Genomic DNA, 20,224 nt, shown 5'->3' with positions numbered 1-20,224 from the left:
CAACAGAAGAAACAAAGACAGCCATGTATCCAAGCACCCTGTTAAGCCTTTCATGTACATTTAATCCTTATAGTCCTGAGACATAATTATTATTCCGATTTCATTGAAAATAACCAATCTTCACTCATTCCTGGGCAGTATCACTGTCCCATCACATCCAGACACTCCTAGCTGGTAAGCGCCGATGAACTGACAGGACCTCTCCCCACCTCCTATGCAGGGAGAACCAGAGCAGGCAGGCGACCTGGCAACCTGAGCTCTTGAAGGAGCCTGACCCAGAACTGGTGGTTGTAGTGCTGGCCAGGAGGGAGGGAGGCTCCATCACTGAGGCATCTATTTAAAGACCTGGCAGAGCTCCTGGCTCAGTCCTCCAGAGCAGCAACCAATGCCACAGGAGAGTAGCACCCTTAGCCAGGCTGCCCAGACCTAGGCAATACATTCATCTTCCCCTTAGCAACAACAGGATTCCCTGACCTGGGCCACTGGCTGCTGGGTACCCAGAGGTGTTGCTTCTGGAGACACCAAAATAGGAATCTTTCCCCGGTGCTTTAAACACCCAGACCACTCTAGGGCCAGAGGGAGAGGACAACGGGGATGCCCCTTCCCTCTCCTACAAGGGCTGCTGGAGTGGTGCCAGGCTCCTCCATCCAAGTGGCAGAGGGCCCGGAAGTACCTCTAGGGTGCCCACCTTCAGCCCCTTCCCAAGGAGCCAGAAGCTGTGGCAGAGCTGCTTTGCTTGGAAGCTCCAGAGTTGGAGCAGGAAAGAATCCCCTCCACCGTTCTGGAGGATCTTGGGAACCAATGTGGTGTGCGGTGTGCATGGAATATTATTAGTCTACCACCCGTCTAGAAGGGGCCAAGGTAAGGCCCTTCTGGGCCAGTGAACTGACTGGCAAAGCTCCTATAAAGCTGTTGTTGAACACTTATATTTTTTCTGTCTAACCAACCCAGAGAGGACAGATGCTGGGTGATGCCATCAGTAGGTTCTCTCCTACAGGAAAGCAGCTGAATTAAGGAACCCAAGTCTTTGAGTACTCCCCTGAGGAAGGCCAATGTCATAATAGGTTGTCAATGGCACAGACCCGATAACTTACCCCTCTGCTCAGCTCCCTGTTTGAACATCTTCCTTCAGTGGGTCCTTCCTGCCTGCCCTCTAGGTCTGGTTCATATTTCCTAATGTGACGCCTAAACTCCAGGCATAAACCTCATCTTTCCCCCCACCCTCCTGAGCACCTTGGAAAATGTTTGTAGGGAAATCTTTTTATTTTATTATTTTATTGAGACAAGGTCTCATGATTCCTGGCTGGGCTGAAACTTGGTATGTAGACTAAGATGGCCTTGAACTCAACAAGAGATCTGCCTGACTCTACCTCTGGGATTAAAGACATATTCTACCATGCCAGGTTCAACCAATTATTAAATGAGGTCATTAAACTTCTGTTCTTTTCAGGGCCTCCCCTACTTTAAAAGAACCTTCCCTCTCACTAGCTACTAATTATTTAAAAGCCATATATATTTACTATATGCACACATGTGGCTGTGTGAAGATGTGCTTAGAGAGCAAAAGACAACTTGGGATGCATTCCCTCCATGTGGGTCCTAGGGACAGAGCAACTGCATCTAGTGAGCAAATTTGCAGCTACCCCTCCACCCCACTTTTTCTGTGAGACAAGGTATCACTATGGCACCCTGGAACACTCACTACATGCAAACCCTCTGGTCTTTCCCTTGGATTAAGGGCACACCCCTCCGTTGAGACAGAGCTTCAGTCTATAACCCTAGCTGACACAGTCTAAGGTAGCCCTACACTCACAGTAATCACGCCTCAGCCTTTCTGTGCGGGGCTTACAGGTGCACACCACACCATACTGAAATTAAAAAAATTCACTTAAAAGTCCTTTGATGTTCCATGCAAGAGAAAACAGTTCAAGTAATCTGTCTGGGTCCCGAACTTGTGGTGAAGTAGAAGGCAGGACATTCTGGAATATGCAGGATGCCAGGACACTGCCATGGCCACTTTGCTGATCCAGACAAGTCCCTAACAATGGAGAGGACTAGACTGATCCAGAAACATCCAACAATCCGATCAGCAGAGATACAAGTAAGGCAACAGACTATTTAATGTGGTGTAAAATACATCAGTATCAAGTCCCTGGCTGTTGTGAATACGAAAAGTAGACTGGGAAGGGAAGAAGAAAAAAACAAAAACAAAACAACAACAAGCTGTCAGCACAACCTCAAATAAGTGTGGGTGGCAAAAAAAACAGTTATGGGGACAGAGGCAGCCCTCCTATCCCAGGCTGGTCAAGAAGGGCAGTCAGGTGCCTGGGGATCCACCCATGCTATTAAGGTGGGAGGGCTGGAGCAGCACTCAGCAGGCCCCAGCCTCCCTGCAGACACCCGAGCAGCTCCACTGACCTCTGGTCAGCCCTCAGTAGGACTGACAAGGTAGGGATTGGGAAGGGCTAAATAACCATCTTTACAGAAATAACATTCTCACAGAAAGTGCCTGAGCCACACCCATGGTCCAAAACCTCATGGAAAACATAAATAAGTGCTGCTGACATGGTGGACGTGAAGCTCTCAACTGGACAAGGACCTAAAGAGTACTGCTGGCATGGCCAAGGGCCCTGGGTCTCACCCACTGTGGTCCTCTAGAGAAAAAGCTAACAATCTGACAAACCAACACAGATCTTGGTCCTAAAATGAGGTCATGTGCATGGGACTCACCCAAGTGAGGAAGGTACTGACCCTCACTCACAATAGGCCACCTCCCTGCAGCTGGCCCAGGCTCCTGGGCTGACTTTGGAAAGCAGAGCAGCTGTAATGACTGTTGATTTGGTCAGTGGGAAAGAAGAGATTACCATCTATCTAGACATTGCCCTGGGGGCCTAAAAATGGAGCTAATAGCCAAGTTTCCACAGATACATTATAGCCTCCTAGCCTACCATGCTGAGACCCTACAGCTGTAACCCCTACATGGGCTTTAAGAGGTAGCTGAAGTGAGGCAGGCCAATTATGTGGGCCACAGGAGGCCTTCCATTTTCAAGGAGGCAGAAGATACCTTATCCTCACACCTCTGCAGCTGAGCAAGCCCCATGGGCTGACAGTTCAGACATCAGCTTGGCACAAGAGCTGTGAGGCCCTACTGGAGCAGGAAGAATACTATGATTTCCAAGGGAAAAACCTTGGGAGAATCTCCACAGGACAACAGATCCCAGCTGGAGATGGCAAACCCTCAACATTCACAAAGCTGCTGGGTACCCTGAGAGAATAAAGGTACCAGGGTAGCAAGTACTTGAAGTGGTAGTGCCCGACATGGGGAAGGGGGCATTATTTGTAAATTCTGGTCTTGAACACATGATAAGCAATAACGTTCTGTTTACTTTTGATTTTCTGACAAGGGGTCCTGAAGTTCAGTGTTGAGTCCTGGGATTATAGGCATACACCACACACCCAGCTCAATTCTGAATTTGTACATGTGTGAGCTGAGCGACTAGTTATGAAAGATGAAGGAACTTGCAGGGTAATTCAATAGTTGAAATACAACAAGAAGCGAAGTTTCAGCTGGGCAGTGGTGGCGCAAGCCTTTAATCCCAGCACTCGGGAGGCAGAGGCAAGCAGATCTCTGTGAGTTGGAGGCCAGCCTGGGTTACAGAGTGAGTTCTAGGAAAGGCTCCAAAGTTACACAGAGAAACCCTGTCTCAAAAAAACAAAAAAAAGCAAAGTTTCATCCAATCTTGGTCTACGGTTCACTCAGCTTACGAAGCCAACAGCTTCCAAGACACTGTTGCTCCCGGGAGCTGCTGTGTAAACTGGCTCCCTGGCAGGTGTGCAACAAGAGCTTCAGCACGGAGCTCTCACACGTGATCACAGATGTGAGCAGGATGGGGAGGGAAGGCAAACACAACTCCCTGCAGCTGTTTCGGTTCCTGGGATCAGTCTCTTGTTACAAGTCATTCTTGATCTGCTGGACACCTGGAGGCTCAGACAGCAAGAAATGAAACCCTAAGGACTCAGTTTTTGGCCAAGAGGGTGCTAGGAAATGGCACGAGAGCAGTCCTCAAAAATTATTATCTGAGCTGAAGGTGAGGGGGCAGGAGCAAAAAAAAAGAAAAAGAAAAAACTGCCCATAAGCCAAGGGGCATCTGGATCTGGGATGCAGCAATGGCTGCATGGGGATGGTGATGAGAATTAGTGGTAGCCTCCCAGGCTGAAACCCTTTAGGCAAGTTTATGGCAAGACCATCATCCTTTCTCTTAATAATCTTATCTTCCCAAACAGGACATCTAGACACCATCATGGCGAAGGACCCTGACAGGGTTGTACCAAATGGGGCACTGGAGGCCAGGCACCTGGGACCACTGCTAATATATCCCTCTTCCTTCCTTTGAAGATCTTTAATACGAACTCTTAAGCAAAACAAAACAACAACAACAAAAACCTCGAAAATGAATCCTTTGGGTGACCTTTTGTCAATCATTTGTGCAGGCTAGAGGCACCTGTGAATGATAAGGCTACTGAGAACTGAGAAGCAACATCGGCCTGGACCTGGCACTACCAGAGGGCAGGGCAACTGGTGCCTGAAAAGGCTCCTCCCCACACAGGCACCCCCTCACCCCCAGCTTCCTTGTCTTGGGCAGGAGGAAGCTCATCGGCCAGTTGTTTCCTACAAAGGCTCTGCCCAGGAACACCATTCCCAGGTCGAGAGAAGCAATGGAACCCAGAGAAGGACAAGAGCCCAAACTGCCCAAGTTCTGCTTACAAAAGAGCCGAGCCCAGGCCTGGGTGTTTTCACTCATCACAAGCTCTGAAAAGGGCTGATGGGTCTGGGCCTCAAAATCAGGCAGGAAAATGTTCAAGTCATCTGACCTGCTGGCTCCCTGTGATGGAGCTATACAGATGAACTCTCCTAAGAGCCCAGTTTAGAGTCACCAACTTCATCTGCACACCCCACCCTGACGAGAGCCCACTATACACCTATGGTGTTAACTCTGTAACTGCATGATGTCCTGCACACCCGCCCATCCATGTAAGACCAACCCACAATTTAAAAGTCGCAAAGTGTCCAATGCCCTCCAGGTCAGAACACCTTGGCCTGTCAGCACTGGGTCGCTCAGTGTGGGAGCCTTGTATGGACCAGGCCTGACCGGGCTGCTGCTCCCTTCCCAGCACGCCCGAGCACCATGATCTCTAGGCAGTGGCAGAAGTGGGCTGCCGGGGCCCTGTTTGGCCTGTTAATTCTGTGCTTGGTGCTCCAGGGCAGCCAGGAACTTCTGTGGCCCTTGGGGAGCTGGATAGTTGAGCCCCAGGACTCTCAACACCTTGTTCCTTGGAGGCAATGGCAGCCTCTGGCCTCTGCTCAGTGCCAATGTCAGTGAAGGAGCCATGGGCCCCAGCAGTCAGGTCCTGTACCCTCTTGTTCAGGTCATTGCGCTCTGTCTGCAGTGCTCGACACAGCTTCTCCAGTCGTTGGATTTTCACCTGCAGACCTTCCAGCTCTTTGTCCCGGAGAGTTTTCTAGGTAGAGAAATGGAGCATGCAGTGAGACACTCATTTCTTCAAGTCTGGGCAACTTAAAATCAAGCCTGGCCCCTGTAGTAAACAGTCCTAGCTTAGAGTATAACTTTATTGTCAGACAATGCATCCCTCTACTTATCTACCAAATGACCCAGGCAAAGCACTTGTGAGACAATGTATCCCTCTACTTATCTAACAAATGACCCAGGCAAAGCACTTGTGAGACAATGTATCCCTCTACTTATCTACCAGATGACCCAGGCAAAGCACTTGTATCCTGAAACTGCATCATCTGTTCAACAGTACTGACCAACCTCAGTTCTCAAAAGGAGACATATCACAGGAGAACTACCCTTTGCAAATAAATGAAATAAACCAAAGAAACAGACCGCCTGGCAAAGCTGGCTTGCAGCTGCTGCACCAAGTTAGCGTTTGTCTTGTGGATTGCATGGCACAGGCACAACTCTCTGGGATGTGAACCACATCAGCCATTAGTACCCACTGTTTGCTGACCCTTTAGCTGTCTGTCCCTGGGACCTAGCCTGGGTGCCTCGCTGCTAAGGGCACTGTCACTGCACTTGGATAAATATGACTGGATCCCATTCCAGTTCATGTGTACAGTGTCCCTGACTGAGAAAATGGTAGAGGACTGACAGACCATAACTGCACCCAGCCCATCAACCTCCACTCACCTCTTCAGCCATCTCCAGCAGGGCCTTATTGCTGCTCTCCCACCGGGATCGATACATGGTGGTTTCTTTCTCCAGCTTCTTGATCTTCTTCGTCATCTGTTACATGACAGATGGAAGGAAAAAGAAGGTCAGAGCTGAGCTGTCTGGACATCTGTACCTCCAATGAAGGAAACACTACATCCGAGCCAACTGGGAGCCTCAAGTCAAGTCTACCAGTGAGGAGCTGACAAGGCTGTTGAGGAAGTAAAGCAGAAACTTGCTGCCAAGCCTGATAATCTAAGTTCCGTGCCCGAATCCACAGAATCAACCTCTGCAAATCGTCCTTGGACCTCCATATGCAGTCTACGGGGTATACATACAACATACACATACAGACCCACCGATAATGTAGTTTAAAAACATGCAGGTGGATCTCTCTGAGTTCAAGACTAGCCTGGTCTACACAGAGAGTTCCAGGGCAATCAGGGCTACGTAGAGAGACCATGTCTCTAAAGAATAAATAAGCCGTGTGGTGGTGGCGCACGCCTTTAATCCCAGCACTCAGGAGGCAGAGGCAGGCAGAACTCTGTGAGTTCCAGGACAGGTGCCAAAGCTACACAAGAAAACCCTGTCTCGAAAAACCAAAAAAAGAATAAATAAATAACAATCTTTTTTAAAGGCTACCATTGAAGCCTAGTAATAGAATACATACTCTCTACTACTTTAAATTCTAGCATTAATAAAGAAAGCAAACCAAATGTTAATAGAAAAACAAGCACAAACTCTGTCTTCTGGGGGAAGAGAAGAGGCTGAGACACTTGTAAACACCTCTTTCTGATATATGAGGTACCCAAACGTAGTTCTGAATGAAGTGGCTTGGGCCTCCTTCTTGGCCAGGCCTGAATCCTCTGTGGTTACCTTTTCCATTTCCTGTTTGAATGTGGTGAACACTTCGCTGCTTTTGGAAAGCGTATTCTGGAACTCCTCAAACTTCTCTGTGTAGAGGGCGAGCTGGTAAGAGAGAGGCACAGAGGTGAGGCTGGGCTTCTCTGAAGGTACCTCTGGGCAACACACTCAATTCAGATATCTCTTTGGCCCCTTGACAAAATCATTCTACCGAGATACCATTCCTAGTAAAATAAACCCAAAGCCATGCATAGGAAGGATGTGCTCCACATGAGAAACTGGAAAGTAAGCTTAGAGATGACTTCAGCATGTGAAGACTCTGACCATAAGCTCTTAAAAATACAAAACAATGGGCTGGAGAGATGGCTCAGAGGTTAAGAGCACTGGCTACTCTTCCAGAGGTCCTGAGTTCAATTCCCAGCAACCACATGGTGGCTCACAACCATCTGTAATGAGATCTGGTGCCCTTTTCTGGCCTGCAGGGATACATGCAGGCAGAACACTGTATTACAAAATCTTAAAAACAAAACAAAACAAGATCAAAAAACTGATGGCGTTCAGCAGTTAACAGCATTGGCTGTGCCAGGCGGCAGTGGGGCACATCTTCAATCTCAGCACTCAGGAAGCAGAGCCAGGTGGATCTCTGTGAGTTCGAGGTCAGCCTGGTCTACAGAGCAAGATCCAGGACAGGCACCAAAACTACACAGAGAAACCCTGTCTTGAAAAACCAAAACCAAAACCCCCAAAAAACAAACAACCCCCCGCCCCCCCCCCCAAAAAAAGGAGCATTGGCTGTTCTTCTATAGGACCTGGGTTCAATTCCCAGCACCCACATGGAGACCACAACTGTAACTCCAGTTCCAGGGGATCTGGCATCCTCTTCTGGCCTCTGAGGACATCAGACACACAGTGGGACACAGACATTCAGGCATGTAAAAAACACCCATACACATAATAATAAAGTAAAATAAAGATACAAATGGGGTTAGGCATAGTAGTTAATACCTCACGCATGTGGGAGGCAGGGGACTATCACAAGTTCAAGACCAGCCTACTGTACAAGGTGAGTTCTGGGTTATCAAAAACCAAACTTGGCCTTTTCTTTCTTCTTTCTCTCTCTTTCTCTTTTTTTTTTTGGTTTTTCGAGACAGGGTTTCTCTGTGTAGCTTTGCGCCTTTCCTGGAACTCACTTGGTAGCCCAGGCTGGCCTTGAACTCACAGAGATCCGCCTGGCTCTGCCTCCCCGAGTGCTGGGATTAAAGGCGTGAGCCACCACCGCCCGGCTTCTTCTTTTTATTTTTTTTAAAGACAGGGTTTTGCTGTGTAGTTGTGGCTGTCCTAAAACTCACTCTGTAGACCAGGCTGGCCTCAAACTCAGAGATTTACCTGCCTCTGCCTCTAGAGCTGAAGGATTAAAGGTGTGTGCAACCACCAACTGGCAACATTTTATTAAAATCAATAAAAGGCTTGGTTGAGACTAACATAGTAGTTGGCTCAGAACCAGCCTCAGACGAGGGTCTTGTCCCCACTACCCTGAAGCTGGGCCCTGTGACTGGAGGTCAGGTTCGTCTCACCTGCTGCTTCAAATGGGCCTCCTGCTGCTTCATCAGCTCACACATCCTCTGCGACTCCACGGCTTCTTTCAGGAGCTATTTCCAAGACAGGACCCCAGAACCTGTCAGAAGCCCCTGGGCGGTACTTTTGGCCTTCTTTAGTCACAAGCACTGGACCCACTGAGGCTACCTGCTTTCAGACTGCTGTCTGGACAGGCAGTTTCCATATGAACTAGACTCTGAACTAGGCCAGGACCCAGCCCACTTCCTTGCAGTCCCCACCACAGCCCAGGTACTGATCCTCACAAACTCCTTCTCTCGCTGGTGACGCTCCTCTGCCTCCTTCAGCATCTCCTGGGCCTGCTGGAGTTTGGCATCCACTAGCTGCTGCTGCAGGTCCTTATGTTTGAAGACTTTGTCGATATGCTGTAGGAAAGGTATTAACGGGGTCCGTTGTCAGGAGTTCCCTTGAAAAGAAGCCCCAACACGAGAACACAAGGTACTTCATCCGGTCTCATCTTGACCCCACTGTCTTTGGGAGGTCACTTTCCTAACCTCGACCTGATGTGTAGATAGGACAGTACACACCTCTACTCTAGAACTGAGTATTTTACAGATCCCTGGATCAGGCACCAGAGATAAGGCACCATGGGTCAGATCTCTTCTCTCCATTTCAATTCCTTGCCTACAAATAACATCATCTTCTGAAGGAAAAGCAAGAACAAGCAGGCCTCCAGAGTGCTGCCCCAGTCCCTGGCACTCACTACAGCCTCAGAGGCTGCTGGCTACCATCACCTTACCTCTTCACGAAGCTCATATTGCTCAATCAACTTCTTGAGCCTCTCGGCCAGTTCCATATTCTCTTGGCGCAGCTTAGAGTTTCGCTCGTTATGCTGTTCCATCTGCAGCTGAATGTCGTTCAGTGTCACCTGGAAGTGTGACGTCACCTCTTTGCGTTTCTCCTCCTCCTCACGGGCTCGCTGCACACCTTCTTCCTGAAGAGAGAAGCCAGCCCTGGAAGCATCATCCATATCTCTAAGCAGTGCACAAAGCTCCCCTAACTAGTCCACAGTCTTTGCCAACAGAGATACAGGCCCCACAATGGCAAGCACCTAGGATCCGGGAAGTCTGACAATGGGGTTTCTTAATGTGACTCTCTGTAAGTCAGGTAGCATCAATCGAGTCTCTGCCTAGAACACTCAACATACATGACGGTAAGTGCCATTCTGAAGCAAGCTTGGATCTTCTGGATTCGTGTTCCCAGATTCTAGACTAAGATTCCCTGCTTGTTTCCCTCCTGTTCCCCACAGGAAATAAGATGATAAAATCTGCTGGTCATAGGGGCACACGCCTTTAATCCCAGCACTCGGGAGGCAGAGCCAAGCGGATCTCTGTGAGTTCGAGGCCAGCCTGGGCTAGAGTGAGTTCCAGGAAAGGCGCAAAGCTACACAAAGAAACCCTGTGTGTGGGGGGGGGGGGGGACGGGACGGGACCCAGCAACAACAATAACAGAGCAAATTAGCCAGGTGTAGTGGTGCACCCTTTTAATTCCAGCACTCAGGTTGCATAGGGTTCTCTGTGAGTTCCAGGACAGTTTGGTCTACATAGCAAGTTCCAGGCCAACGAAGACCCTAGAGAAAGACCCTGTGCCAAAAAAATAAAAAATAAATAAAGCAAAATAGTCCTACAAAAACTGTAAGGTAGGAAACATAAGGCATTTGGTAAGCAAAAGGAAAAGGGTATAAACCAGTTTGAGTATCATGCTTGGTTAGTATTGGTACTGAAAAAAGTGGGCAACTATCACTTTTAATCTTTTTTTTTTTTTGGAGACAGGACTTTTCTGTGTTACAGTTCTGGCTGTCCTGGAACTTGCTTTGTAGGCAAGGCTGGCCAAGATCTGCCCACCTTAATCCTGAGTGCTGGGATTAAAGGCATTCACCACCACCACCTGGCTACCACATTTAACATTATGTCTAGGCCTGGCGAGATGGCTAAGTGGTTAAGAGCACTGGTTGCTCTTCCAGAGGACCCGGATTCAATTCTCAGCATGCACATGGCAACTCACAGTTGTCTGTAACTCCAGTTCCAGGGGACCTGACACTCTTACACAGACATACATGCAAGCAAAACACCACTAAAAAATAAATAAAGCCAGGTATGGTGGTACATACCTTAAAAAACAAACAACAACAAAAACAGTCTTTGTTCTTTTTTTCTTTTAAACAATCTGTCATCTTAAAGCAAACTTTAAAAACATTATATTACTGCTTGTGTGTGTACGTGCACGCCATGGTCCACGTGTGGAGGTCAGAGCATACCTGCACGAGTGGGTTCTCTCCTTTCACTATGTGGGTTCAGGGACTGAACACAGATCTCAGGTTTGGCAGTAATTACCTTTACTGGTTAAGCAATCTTGCTGGTCCCAAGTTAATTTTACTATTATTTTTTTCTTGTGTTACTGAAGATTGAAGCCAGGGTGTTAGTAATGCTAGGCAAGTACTGTATTCCTGAGATGTACCCCAGTCCCTCCTTTACCTAGTATTCTGGGGTAAGGTCTTACTAAGTTGCCCACTCAGGCCTTGAACTTATGATCTTTGTACCTCTGCCTCACATACTAAAAAGGTAAACACTAAACATGAGCAAAGTAAGTTATCATGTATGATTAGGTCACACTCTGAGGTCATACACAGTGAGCTGCTTTAACCACCCATCACAACAAAGTCTCACTGACTAACCTCTGGGACAAGTGCTGAGCAAGGTGTTAAGAGCACTGCACATAGAGGCCAGAGGCCAAGTGCCACCATCAATTTTTCTTTACCTTACTGTATCTTTATTTTTTCCTTTTGGGTTTTTCAAGACAGGATTTCTCTGTGTAGCCCTGGCTTTCCTGGAACTCGCTCTGTAGACCAGGCTGGCCTCGAACTCAGCAATCCCCCTGCCTCTGCCTCCCAAGGGCTGGGATTAAACGCATGTGCCACCACCACCCGGCATCCTTATTTACTTTTTAAAGAGGGCATTGGATCTCCTGGAACTGGAGTTATAGACAGTGAGCTGACATATGTGTGGTGGTAACTGAATGTAGGTCCTCTGGAAGAGCAACCTGTGATTTAACCACTGGACCATCTGTCCAGCCCATCCTTGTTATTTTTTTTAAGACTGATTTTATTTAGGTGTCTCTGTGAATGTATACCACATACATGTAGGTGCCCAGAGGTCAGAGAGGGTATTAGATCCCTTTGAGATGGTTTGTGGTCAGCCCAATGTGGATGTAGGAACAGAAATTGGGTCCTTTGGAAGACTAGTGAGTGCTGTTAACCATAGGTGGCCTCTCTAGCACTCTCTACCTTCTTTGTAAAGACTGTATCTCTCATCAGACCTGGACTTGCTGATTGATCATGGGCCAAGGATCCTCCTGTCTCTGCTCCACGCACCGCAGTTAGACATACTGCCTAGCCCAGCTCTGTACATGAGTGACAGGGAGCCAAATTCTGGTTCTTATGCTTGTAATTCGCACTTTCCTGATTGATCCTTGGGTTCCCCAAAGGTTTATTTTATAGAGGACTCTGGAACCTATCGTGATACTACTGTGTGATGGAACCTTCATGGTTTTACTTTGTTTGTTTTTTGAGACAGGGTTTCTCTGTGTAGCCTTGCCTGTCCTGGAACTCGCTCTGTAGACCAGGCTGGCCTTGAACTCACGGAGATCTGCCTGGCTCTGCCTCCTGAATGCTGGGATTAAAAGCGTGTGCCACCACCGCCAGCCCGCCCGGCCCTGTACCGTTTTGCAATGGCTTTAGGTTTTCTGGAGGCAGCCTCAGGAGCAGTCAGCTGTAGTGTACATTCCTCTCACATTCTGTTCCTGTCTTCCCCACCACAGAGCTGAAAGCAGTGGGGTCCAACAATTCATGGACCAGAGCTTCCAAAAGTGTGAGTCAAAACCACCTTTCTTTGTGTATTTTGAAAAGTTGATCAGCTCAGTATTTACAGAGGGAAAGCTGACTAGTGCAGCAGGGGACTGCTATCTGAGAAAGATTCTCGCTGCTCTATCTGGTGCTCTCGGCTCATCACTCAGTCACACTGACACACACAGGTGGTCACAGTTGTCCTCTGGTGCAACTGGGATGGAGCTATACTGTACCTAAGCTTTTTTTGGTTTGTTTTACATTAAGCCTTCCAAGCTGGCCTAGAACTCATTGCCCACAAAGTCCAGGGACTCCAAGCTGGCCTACCTTGAGGGATCGGTTGTGTCGCTGCAGCTCCCGGCACAGGCTCTCAAGCTTGCTTCGGGCCAGGACAGCCTTGCTATGCTCACCACGGAGATGGTCCTTCTCCTGGACGAGCTGGCTCTGCTTCTTCTGCAGGAGCTTCATCTGCTTCTGTGAGTTTCGGTGCTCTTCCAACTGAGAACAGGAAGGTGAGAAGTGTCTGGAGCGGGAGACCTTTCCATGGCTCTAGAGATTCCTAAGCTAATCGCTACCCACCCCTTCCACTCCAGTCATAGCAGATCAGAGAAGAGAACGCTCACAGACCGAAACTGTTGGAGTTCTGCTCCTCCCAGTAACTGCTCAGACTAACCCAAAGACCTATCTTAGGAAATAATAATGAATAATCACAAAAACCAGTGACGTCACAGTAGCTCAATTACTTCTCCCTTGCAGCATCAATATTTCCCTAGCTAAATCCTTCCAAATTTGATTTCATCTTTTCTGTATTTTTCTTTTTTCTTTTGGTTTTTGGAGACAGGGTCTCTCTATATAACCCTGGCTGTCCTGGAACTCACTAGACCAGGTTGGCCTCGAACTCAAGAAATCTGCCTGCCTCTCCCTCCTGAGAGCTGGGATTAAAGGAGTACACCACTATACCAAGCTCTGTATTTCTTATAGTTTTACTTAATGTGTATGGGTCTTTCCCTTGCATCTATGTCTATGCAAGACTTGTGTGCCTGGTACCCTAAGAATGCAGAAGAGAGCATCAGATCATCTGGATCCAGAGTTACAGATGGTTGTAAGCTGCCATGTGGTTGGTAGGAATCAAACCCAGGTCTTCTGGAAGAGCAGCCAGTGTTCTTAAGCACTGAATCACCTCTCCAACCCGTTCTCTATACCCCTCTCTCTCTACACAGACACAAACACACTCCACTCAACACTTTCACAATGAGAAAGATGGCGAGACTTGGCATTTCTTATTTTAAGACAAAGTCCTGCCAGGCGGTGGTGGCACACACCTTTAATCCCAGCACTTGGGAAGCAGAACCAGGCGGATCTCTATGAGTTCAAGTCCAGCCTGATCTACAGAGCGAGATCCAGGAAAGGCACCAAAACTACATAGAGAAACCCTGTCTTGAAAAACAAAAAAAACAGCCGGGCGGTGGTGGCGCACGCCTTTAATCCCAGCACTCGGGAGGCAGAGCCAGGCGGATCTCTGTGAGTTCGAGGCCAGCCTGGTCTCCAAAGCGAGTTCCAGGAAAGGCGCAAAGCTACACAGAGAAACCTTGTCTCCAAAAAACCAAAAAAAAAAAAAAAGAAAAACAAAAAAAACAACAACAAAAAAAGACAAAGTCCCATAGCCCAGGCTGGCCTTGAATTCTTGAATCTTCTGCTTCCAGGATTTAAGGTATGCACCACCCTGCCTTGCTCACACTTGGTACTTCTCATGATCCAACACAGAGACTAAGAATTCTTATCTCAAGACGTGAACCTGAATTGGAGCAAGCTTAGAGCTACCTTTCCCTTTGCTCAGAACTAAGAACTACGGTGGTAAAAGGACAAGTCCCACTGCCCAGGTGACAGAGCAGAGTTGAACACTTCAGGGCGGTGCATGTAGAAACACATTAAGACATGACTTCTCACTATCTGGGACTAAAACTAGGATTCTACCACTTGAGAATCATTCTTTTGAGAAATTTACTTATAAAGTTTCTTCTCTTGCTGTCAGCCCTTAAGTGGCTGACTGGAAACTAACTTCTCATTTAACAGATAGGGGTATGAGAATTCAGAAAGGGTTAACAGAAATTAAGTCAGATACCTGTTCCTGCACCCACCCCACCCCTACCCCAGGTAGCCTGCTGACTTTGCAAAGAAAGGCAGGGAAGGTACCAGAAAAAGGAGAGGTGGAGGCACTGACCAGTTCAGCATACTTCTTGCACAGAGCAGCCAACTTCTCCTCTGGGGTACTGAGCGTGTTCAGTGTCTGCATCAGCAACGTGATCTCCTTCCCTGTAAAGCACAGGGGATAAAGGCATGCATCCCTTCTTGGGGGTCCCTCTAGGCCCAGGCTGAGTGCTGAGGCAGTTTCCCCTCTTAGACTGGTGCTTCATGAAGAACTGAGGTCACTTCAATCCTGCAGCTTCATTGCACACTACCACTGCAGCATACGCAGTGTCACTAACGCTCATTAAAGGAACAGACCCATCTTCTTGGTAAGCACTGCTAGTGAGAGGAAAACCTATTTTAAAACATTATCAATAGGCAAAGATAATCTACTTTAAACTCATGTTTCTGTCCAAAGAAGGTCCTTTGACAGAATTCAAATCTAAAACAAACAAAGAAAGTCAGTCTGAGGTCCCCTGAGAAACTAGCCAAACTCCTGTCAACATTCATAGCTACACAGTTATGTTTAAAATGAATGTCTCATGCTGGGCATGGTGGTCCATGCCTTTGATTCCAGCACTTGGGAGGGATCAAGTTCAAGGCCAGCCTGGGCTACAGAGTGAGTTCCAGGACAGCCAGCTGCACACAGAGAAACCCTGTCTCAAAACCTACTCCCCCACCCCCCAAAAAAAGAATGTCTCTTTCATATGTGACTCCATGACTCAAAAAAAAAAAAAAAAAAGTCTCTCTCAAAGTTAGGACAGGTAACAAATGGAGGGAACAGGACTATGATATGGTTATCGTGTCACCTAACATAGATTTTCATTTTTCTTTGACAGAGGGGCTTGCTATGTAGCCCAGGCTAGCTTTAAACTCACATTCTTCCTGCCTGTTCCCCCTGGTCCCCATTAGAGGCATATACTACCACATCCAACTCAGTCTACATTCTATATTCATATCCATCTCCCACTCCATCAAAGGACTGCCAATGCCCTCCCTATTTTTATTTGTTTGAGATATAGCTGGTGGGCCCAGAACTCAAGAAATATACTTGCCTCTCAAGTGCTAGAATTAAAAGTGTATGCTACCATGCCTGGCTGCCACTGACTGCTTGTATCTCAGGAAACCTTGTAACTACCACCCTTGGTTTCCACTATACTCAGCACAGACCAAGTTCCTGAACTGTCAGCTCTGGGGGGGGTCAAGAGATCGGCAGAGAGACTGTATACCAGCAATACACAGACCAAATCCAGCCCACAGATGGCTTTGACATGGTCTCTATTATTTCAGCTGCCAATCATCCAGCTAGCCAGTTGAGAGCAGGAGACTCCCCAGGTAGGAGTTAATTTTTCAGATAAAGTAGGCCCTCTCTTGATTCTCAAGAGGTCTGTGGCTTACCTGGTTAACGTCAACATTTGAGATCTTAACCTTGGTGTAGCCTAATTTTATTGCTGTAGAAATAGGGAAACTGAGACCCAGAAGGGGAGAATGAACATGCCCAAAGTCAAACAGCAGGTGGTGCTGAAAGGTAGAGTCAACTCAGGCCTCCTGTTCCCCACATCCTAAATGAGAAAACCGCTTGGATTCCTGCCTCCACTTCCTCCCTAGGCCAAGAGGCCTTGCCCATGTGAGTACTCTGAACAGCTCAATGCTGACCCTATATTCCTGGGTGTGATTAAACTGGAGGACCTTCTGTCTTGAGAAGCAGATTCCTTTGAGTTCTGACAGAGCAGGCTAGCCCATGAGATGACAGGTCTTGACTCTCCCCTCACCAGGAGCTACCCTCTCTTACCCAGACCCTTGGCTTTCTTCTTTTCTTGTGGCCTTCGGTGGTCTCGGTCTCCAACCTCCTCACTTGCTCGGATCTCTTCTGTGCCTGGTTCCCCTTTGGAGGTCTCCTTCTCGCCGTTGACTACTGGAATCCCTGGTTCAGGCTCCCCATTCCTTGCCGCATAGGTTCGGGACTTCTCTGCATCTTCTGGCTCAGTGGGCTCACCCTGCGCTCCCTCCTCAGCTGCGCCTCCCTGATTGTTGTCCACACAGTATGTACTCAGAATGTCTTCCAACTGCCGGCTCAGCTCCTCAGAGACATCACAGAGGGGGCCAGACTTAGCTGCTTTTGCTTGAGTCCCTACAGCAGGGAAGATTAAGACACAGAATAAAAATAAGAGGGTTACACTACTGGCTTGGATTTTCTTTTCCTTTCTTTTTTAGACAGGATTTCTCTGTGGAACCACTGTGGCTGTCCTGGAACTCACTCTGTAGAACAGGCTGGCCTTGAACTCATAGAGATTTGCCTGCCTCTGCCTCCTGAGAGCTAGGATTAAAAGCGTGCACCACCAGCGCCAGGGGATTTTCCTTTTCTTGAAGTCCAGACAAAAGCACTAGTTTGGGTTAAATGTTGTTTCATCTATTTGGTTGAGACAGGATCTCTCTACAGAGCCTTAACTATCCTGGAACTCACTCTGTAGACCAGGGTGACCTCAAAGTCACAGAGCTCTACCTGCCTCTGCCTCCCAAGTGCTGGGGCCACTATGCCTAACCTCAGTTTAATTTTTTTAAACCCTAAGTTTACTTACTTATAAAATGATACAGTTATTTCTTACTACTCCCCAAACATACTTCTTATGACTGTAACAGACAATTATGACTGGGAAGTAATGGCGTGTACCTTTAATACCAGCACTTGGGAGGCAGGGGCAGGTGGATCTCTGTGAGTTCGTGGTCTACAAAGAGAGTTCCAGGATAGCCAGGGCTACACAGAGAAACTGTCTTGAAAAACCAAAACCAATCCCCCCCCCAAAAAAAAAGAAAGAAAAAAAAAGAAAAGAAGACAGCTATGTAAAGCATCCCAAATCAGGGACAGTTGGCATGTAGTGGAAACTCCACCTCTAATCCATCTCCCACCCCTGCTCAAAAGCTTTTTCTTTTTTCTTTGGTTTTTTTCGAGACAGGGTTCCTCTATGTAGTTTTGGTGCCTGTCCTGGACATCGCTCTGTAGACCAGGCTGGCCTCGAACTCACAGAGATCCACCTGGCACTGACTCGGGAATGCTGGGATTAAAGGCGTGCGCCACTGCCTTTCCAGAATTGCCTCAAGTATACAGGAGAATTACTCTCCACTGGCAAGTGTTTTCTGGGACTATGACTTTGCTTGTGGGGTGCCTCATCTGACTGTCACTCGGTTTAAACATGTCAGAGCATGCTCCCAAGGTTCCACTCCAGGGCTAAGAGTGGCAAGCTTCATCACCTCCCCGGGAAACATGGGAACTACACAGAATGGGTATTGTTTCATTCTATAGTTCCTCCTTCCTGGGTAAACACTGGTCTCAGAAGTGAGGCCAGTCCCAGAAGCTCCTCCCTCTGCCCACTGGAAAAGCGGAGCAGCACACACCCTCGGTCTTGCCCGGAGCCTGGCTTGTGGAACCTTCAGCTTCCGCCGCAGGAGCTGTCTGTCTGGGCCGTCCCTGGGCTCCCTCCGCTCCTGCTTCCCGTTGCCCCGGGCTGCTCTTCGCGTTGGAGTGTTTGGCAGGCCCATTCTTTTTGTCTTGGTTCTTCATTGTGATCTGCAAGGCAGAGAACGGGAAGATCCTTTAAGGAGGACACCGCTGCTAGCGATGTTCCAGACTTCCAAAATTTTTCACAACCTAGATCAGAAACCCCAACAGCAGGCGCTCAGAGCTTCAAACAAACTGGCCGGCCCTGGCCGGTGACTCCGGGGTCCCCTGCAAGGTTTCCGAGGAGCTGCCCGTGAGGAGAGTCAGGGAAGAGGCCTCCTTTCTCCCGAGAGCCACTTCCCAGCAGCACCACTCGGCTCCCTCTCGGCAGCCGGAGCGCGGGATTGGCTCCGCGCCGCAGACTGACGTGGCGGGATGCTCCAGTCCCAACCGGTCCCCCCCGCCTCCCCAGGTCCCACGTGGGACCCCCGGGCGGGCGGGCGGGCGCGCGCGCGGAAGCCACCCACACCCCGCGCGCCCTCTAGCCCCACGGCACGCATGCGCAACACGGCGACATCGACACAGACCCCCTGACGGAATGAGCTATTCCTCTACGGCCAACGCATCCTGGGCCACAGACCCTCTGAGGAGCTCGTCCCACCTACCGCCAACAGACGTACCTCACCACAGACATCCGATGGCGTCCCCCTGGCTCTGGCCGAGCACCGGAAACCCGGGTAACCGCTGCCAGCAGGACCGCCCGCTCCTGCCGCAGCCAATCAACAGCTGACGCTGGCGCGGAGCTTGCTGGGAAAGACGAGGCCAAGGTGGCTTTGGAGTCGGGGGTGATAAAGAACTACGAGTCCCTTCATGCATCGCGGCGGGGCACAATTCCCGAGATGCCATCCTGAAGGCTTTCGCGTTAGGAGCTATATACCGTGCAGGTCCGAAATTATGTCCTACGGTCTAGAAATTGGCGTCAGCCTCCTTTCTAGTGCAGAAACTGTGATTGGCCCTTAAGCCTTGGCGCTCGGCTATTTTTTTTTTCATACACTCCTCTATTAGTCCTTTGTGTATGTGTATGACTGTTTCTAGGGCCTCTGAGGACTCGAAGAGGGACAGAAGGCTGAATTGGGAATTAGGAGACCTTTATTCCACTCCTAAACCAGTCATTTGTTACGTGTCTGGCATCCCCCCCCCCCATTCCAATAGAGGATTTATAATTCAAAAACTTACTGTGTTCTTTCCTTGTATCTAATTGCTTGGCCCTCATAATTACTCCGAGAAAGTACAGAATACTTGGTGATCTGGGAAATATAGGACAATATGAAACAGGCTAGATTTTTTTTAATTGCTTATTATTATTTGTTTGTTTGAGACAATATCTCATTATATGTAGCCTTGGCTGGCCTGGAACTCCCTATGTAGATCAAACTGGTCTTGAACTAAAGGCAAAGGCCACCATGCCCAGCTAAAGGCTAAATAATTTAAGGCTGCATCAATATTGAGTGGTGATAGCAGATTCAAAGCCTGACACCCGCACTCATTGAGACAAGGTTTCTCTATGTAGCCATGGCTGTCCTGAAACTCACTCTGTAGACCAGGCTGGCCTCTAACTTAGAGATCCACCGACGAGCACCCATCTTCACCATCAGAAGAAATACCCACCATCACAGGCTTTCTCTGAGGCAGTTTACTGGCCACCTCCTGTCATCACCAGCTCGGAGTAACCCCCTCAGGAAGGGATTTTCACAGAGGGGCTTTGGCTTGAGACAGTTTGGTGATCCCACCTCACCACCCCGGCCCTACTTTCTGCAAAGTCTCATGTGCTCACACAGGGGCTAAAGTTTGAAAAAGTTAGATTTTCTTGTCTTTGTTTTTCATTATGATTAGGAATGCCAGTTTAGGCACAGATCCTGCAGAAAAAAAAAACACACACACACACAAAACTATTGTGACTTCAATTCTTTTGTTGTGTGGGTTTTTTTTTTGTTTGATAAGGTCTTACTTTATAGTGCTGCCTAGCCTGTAACTCTCTATGTAGATCAG

General features: G+C 48.4%; 1 protein-coding gene across 2 annotated transcripts; it reads right to left on the bottom strand.

Moving 5' to 3' along the window:
• Nucleotides 1-2,096: 2,096 nt before the first annotated feature.
• Txlna (taxilin alpha) lies at nucleotides 2,097-19,367 on the bottom strand. 2 transcript variants are annotated; one of them, XM_052716857.1, is made up of 11 exons: nucleotides 18,856-19,367; nucleotides 18,133-18,329; nucleotides 16,532-16,870; nucleotides 14,774-14,865; nucleotides 12,880-13,050; nucleotides 9,451-9,645; nucleotides 8,957-9,076; nucleotides 8,672-8,746; nucleotides 7,110-7,202; nucleotides 6,213-6,308; nucleotides 2,097-5,520 (listed from the first exon to the last, which is right to left on the bottom strand). In XM_052716857.1, the coding sequence occupies exons 1-11, from the start codon at nucleotides 18,867-18,869 to the stop codon at nucleotides 5,194-5,196; spliced, it is 1,719 nt and encodes a 572-aa protein (XP_052572817.1). In that variant the 5' UTR covers nucleotides 18,870-19,367; the 3' UTR covers nucleotides 2,097-5,193. The 2 variants fall into 2 exon arrangements, with proteins under 2 accessions (XP_052572817.1, XP_052572818.1); XM_052716858.1 differs by having other exon boundaries at nucleotides 18,133-18,304; nucleotides 18,856-19,366.
• Nucleotides 19,368-20,224: the final 857 nt, after the last annotated feature.

This window comes from Peromyscus californicus, unplaced genomic scaffold (assembly GCF_007827085.1).
Source record: "Peromyscus californicus insignis strain IS unplaced genomic scaffold, ASM782708v3 Scaffold_5__1_contigs__length_169319896, whole genome shotgun sequence".
In the NCBI taxonomy this organism is placed as follows: domain Eukaryota; kingdom Metazoa; phylum Chordata; class Mammalia; order Rodentia; family Cricetidae; genus Peromyscus; species Peromyscus californicus.
Note: the sequence above shows the minus strand (reverse complement) of the source record. Positions and strands in the feature narration are given on the sequence as shown.

Bases quoted from the DNA above. Each gene is read 5' to 3' on its own strand.
- Txlna (XM_052716857.1), bottom strand. The intron at 8,747-8,956 runs GTGAGGATCAGT...TCTTGGAAATAG, and splicing joins ACCAGCGAGAGAAGGAGTTT to CTCCTGAAAGAAGCCGTGGA. The intron at 5,521-6,212 runs GTGAGTGGAGGT...TTCTCTACCTAG, and splicing joins TGCTGGAGATGGCTGAAGAG to AAAACTCTCCGGGACAAAGA.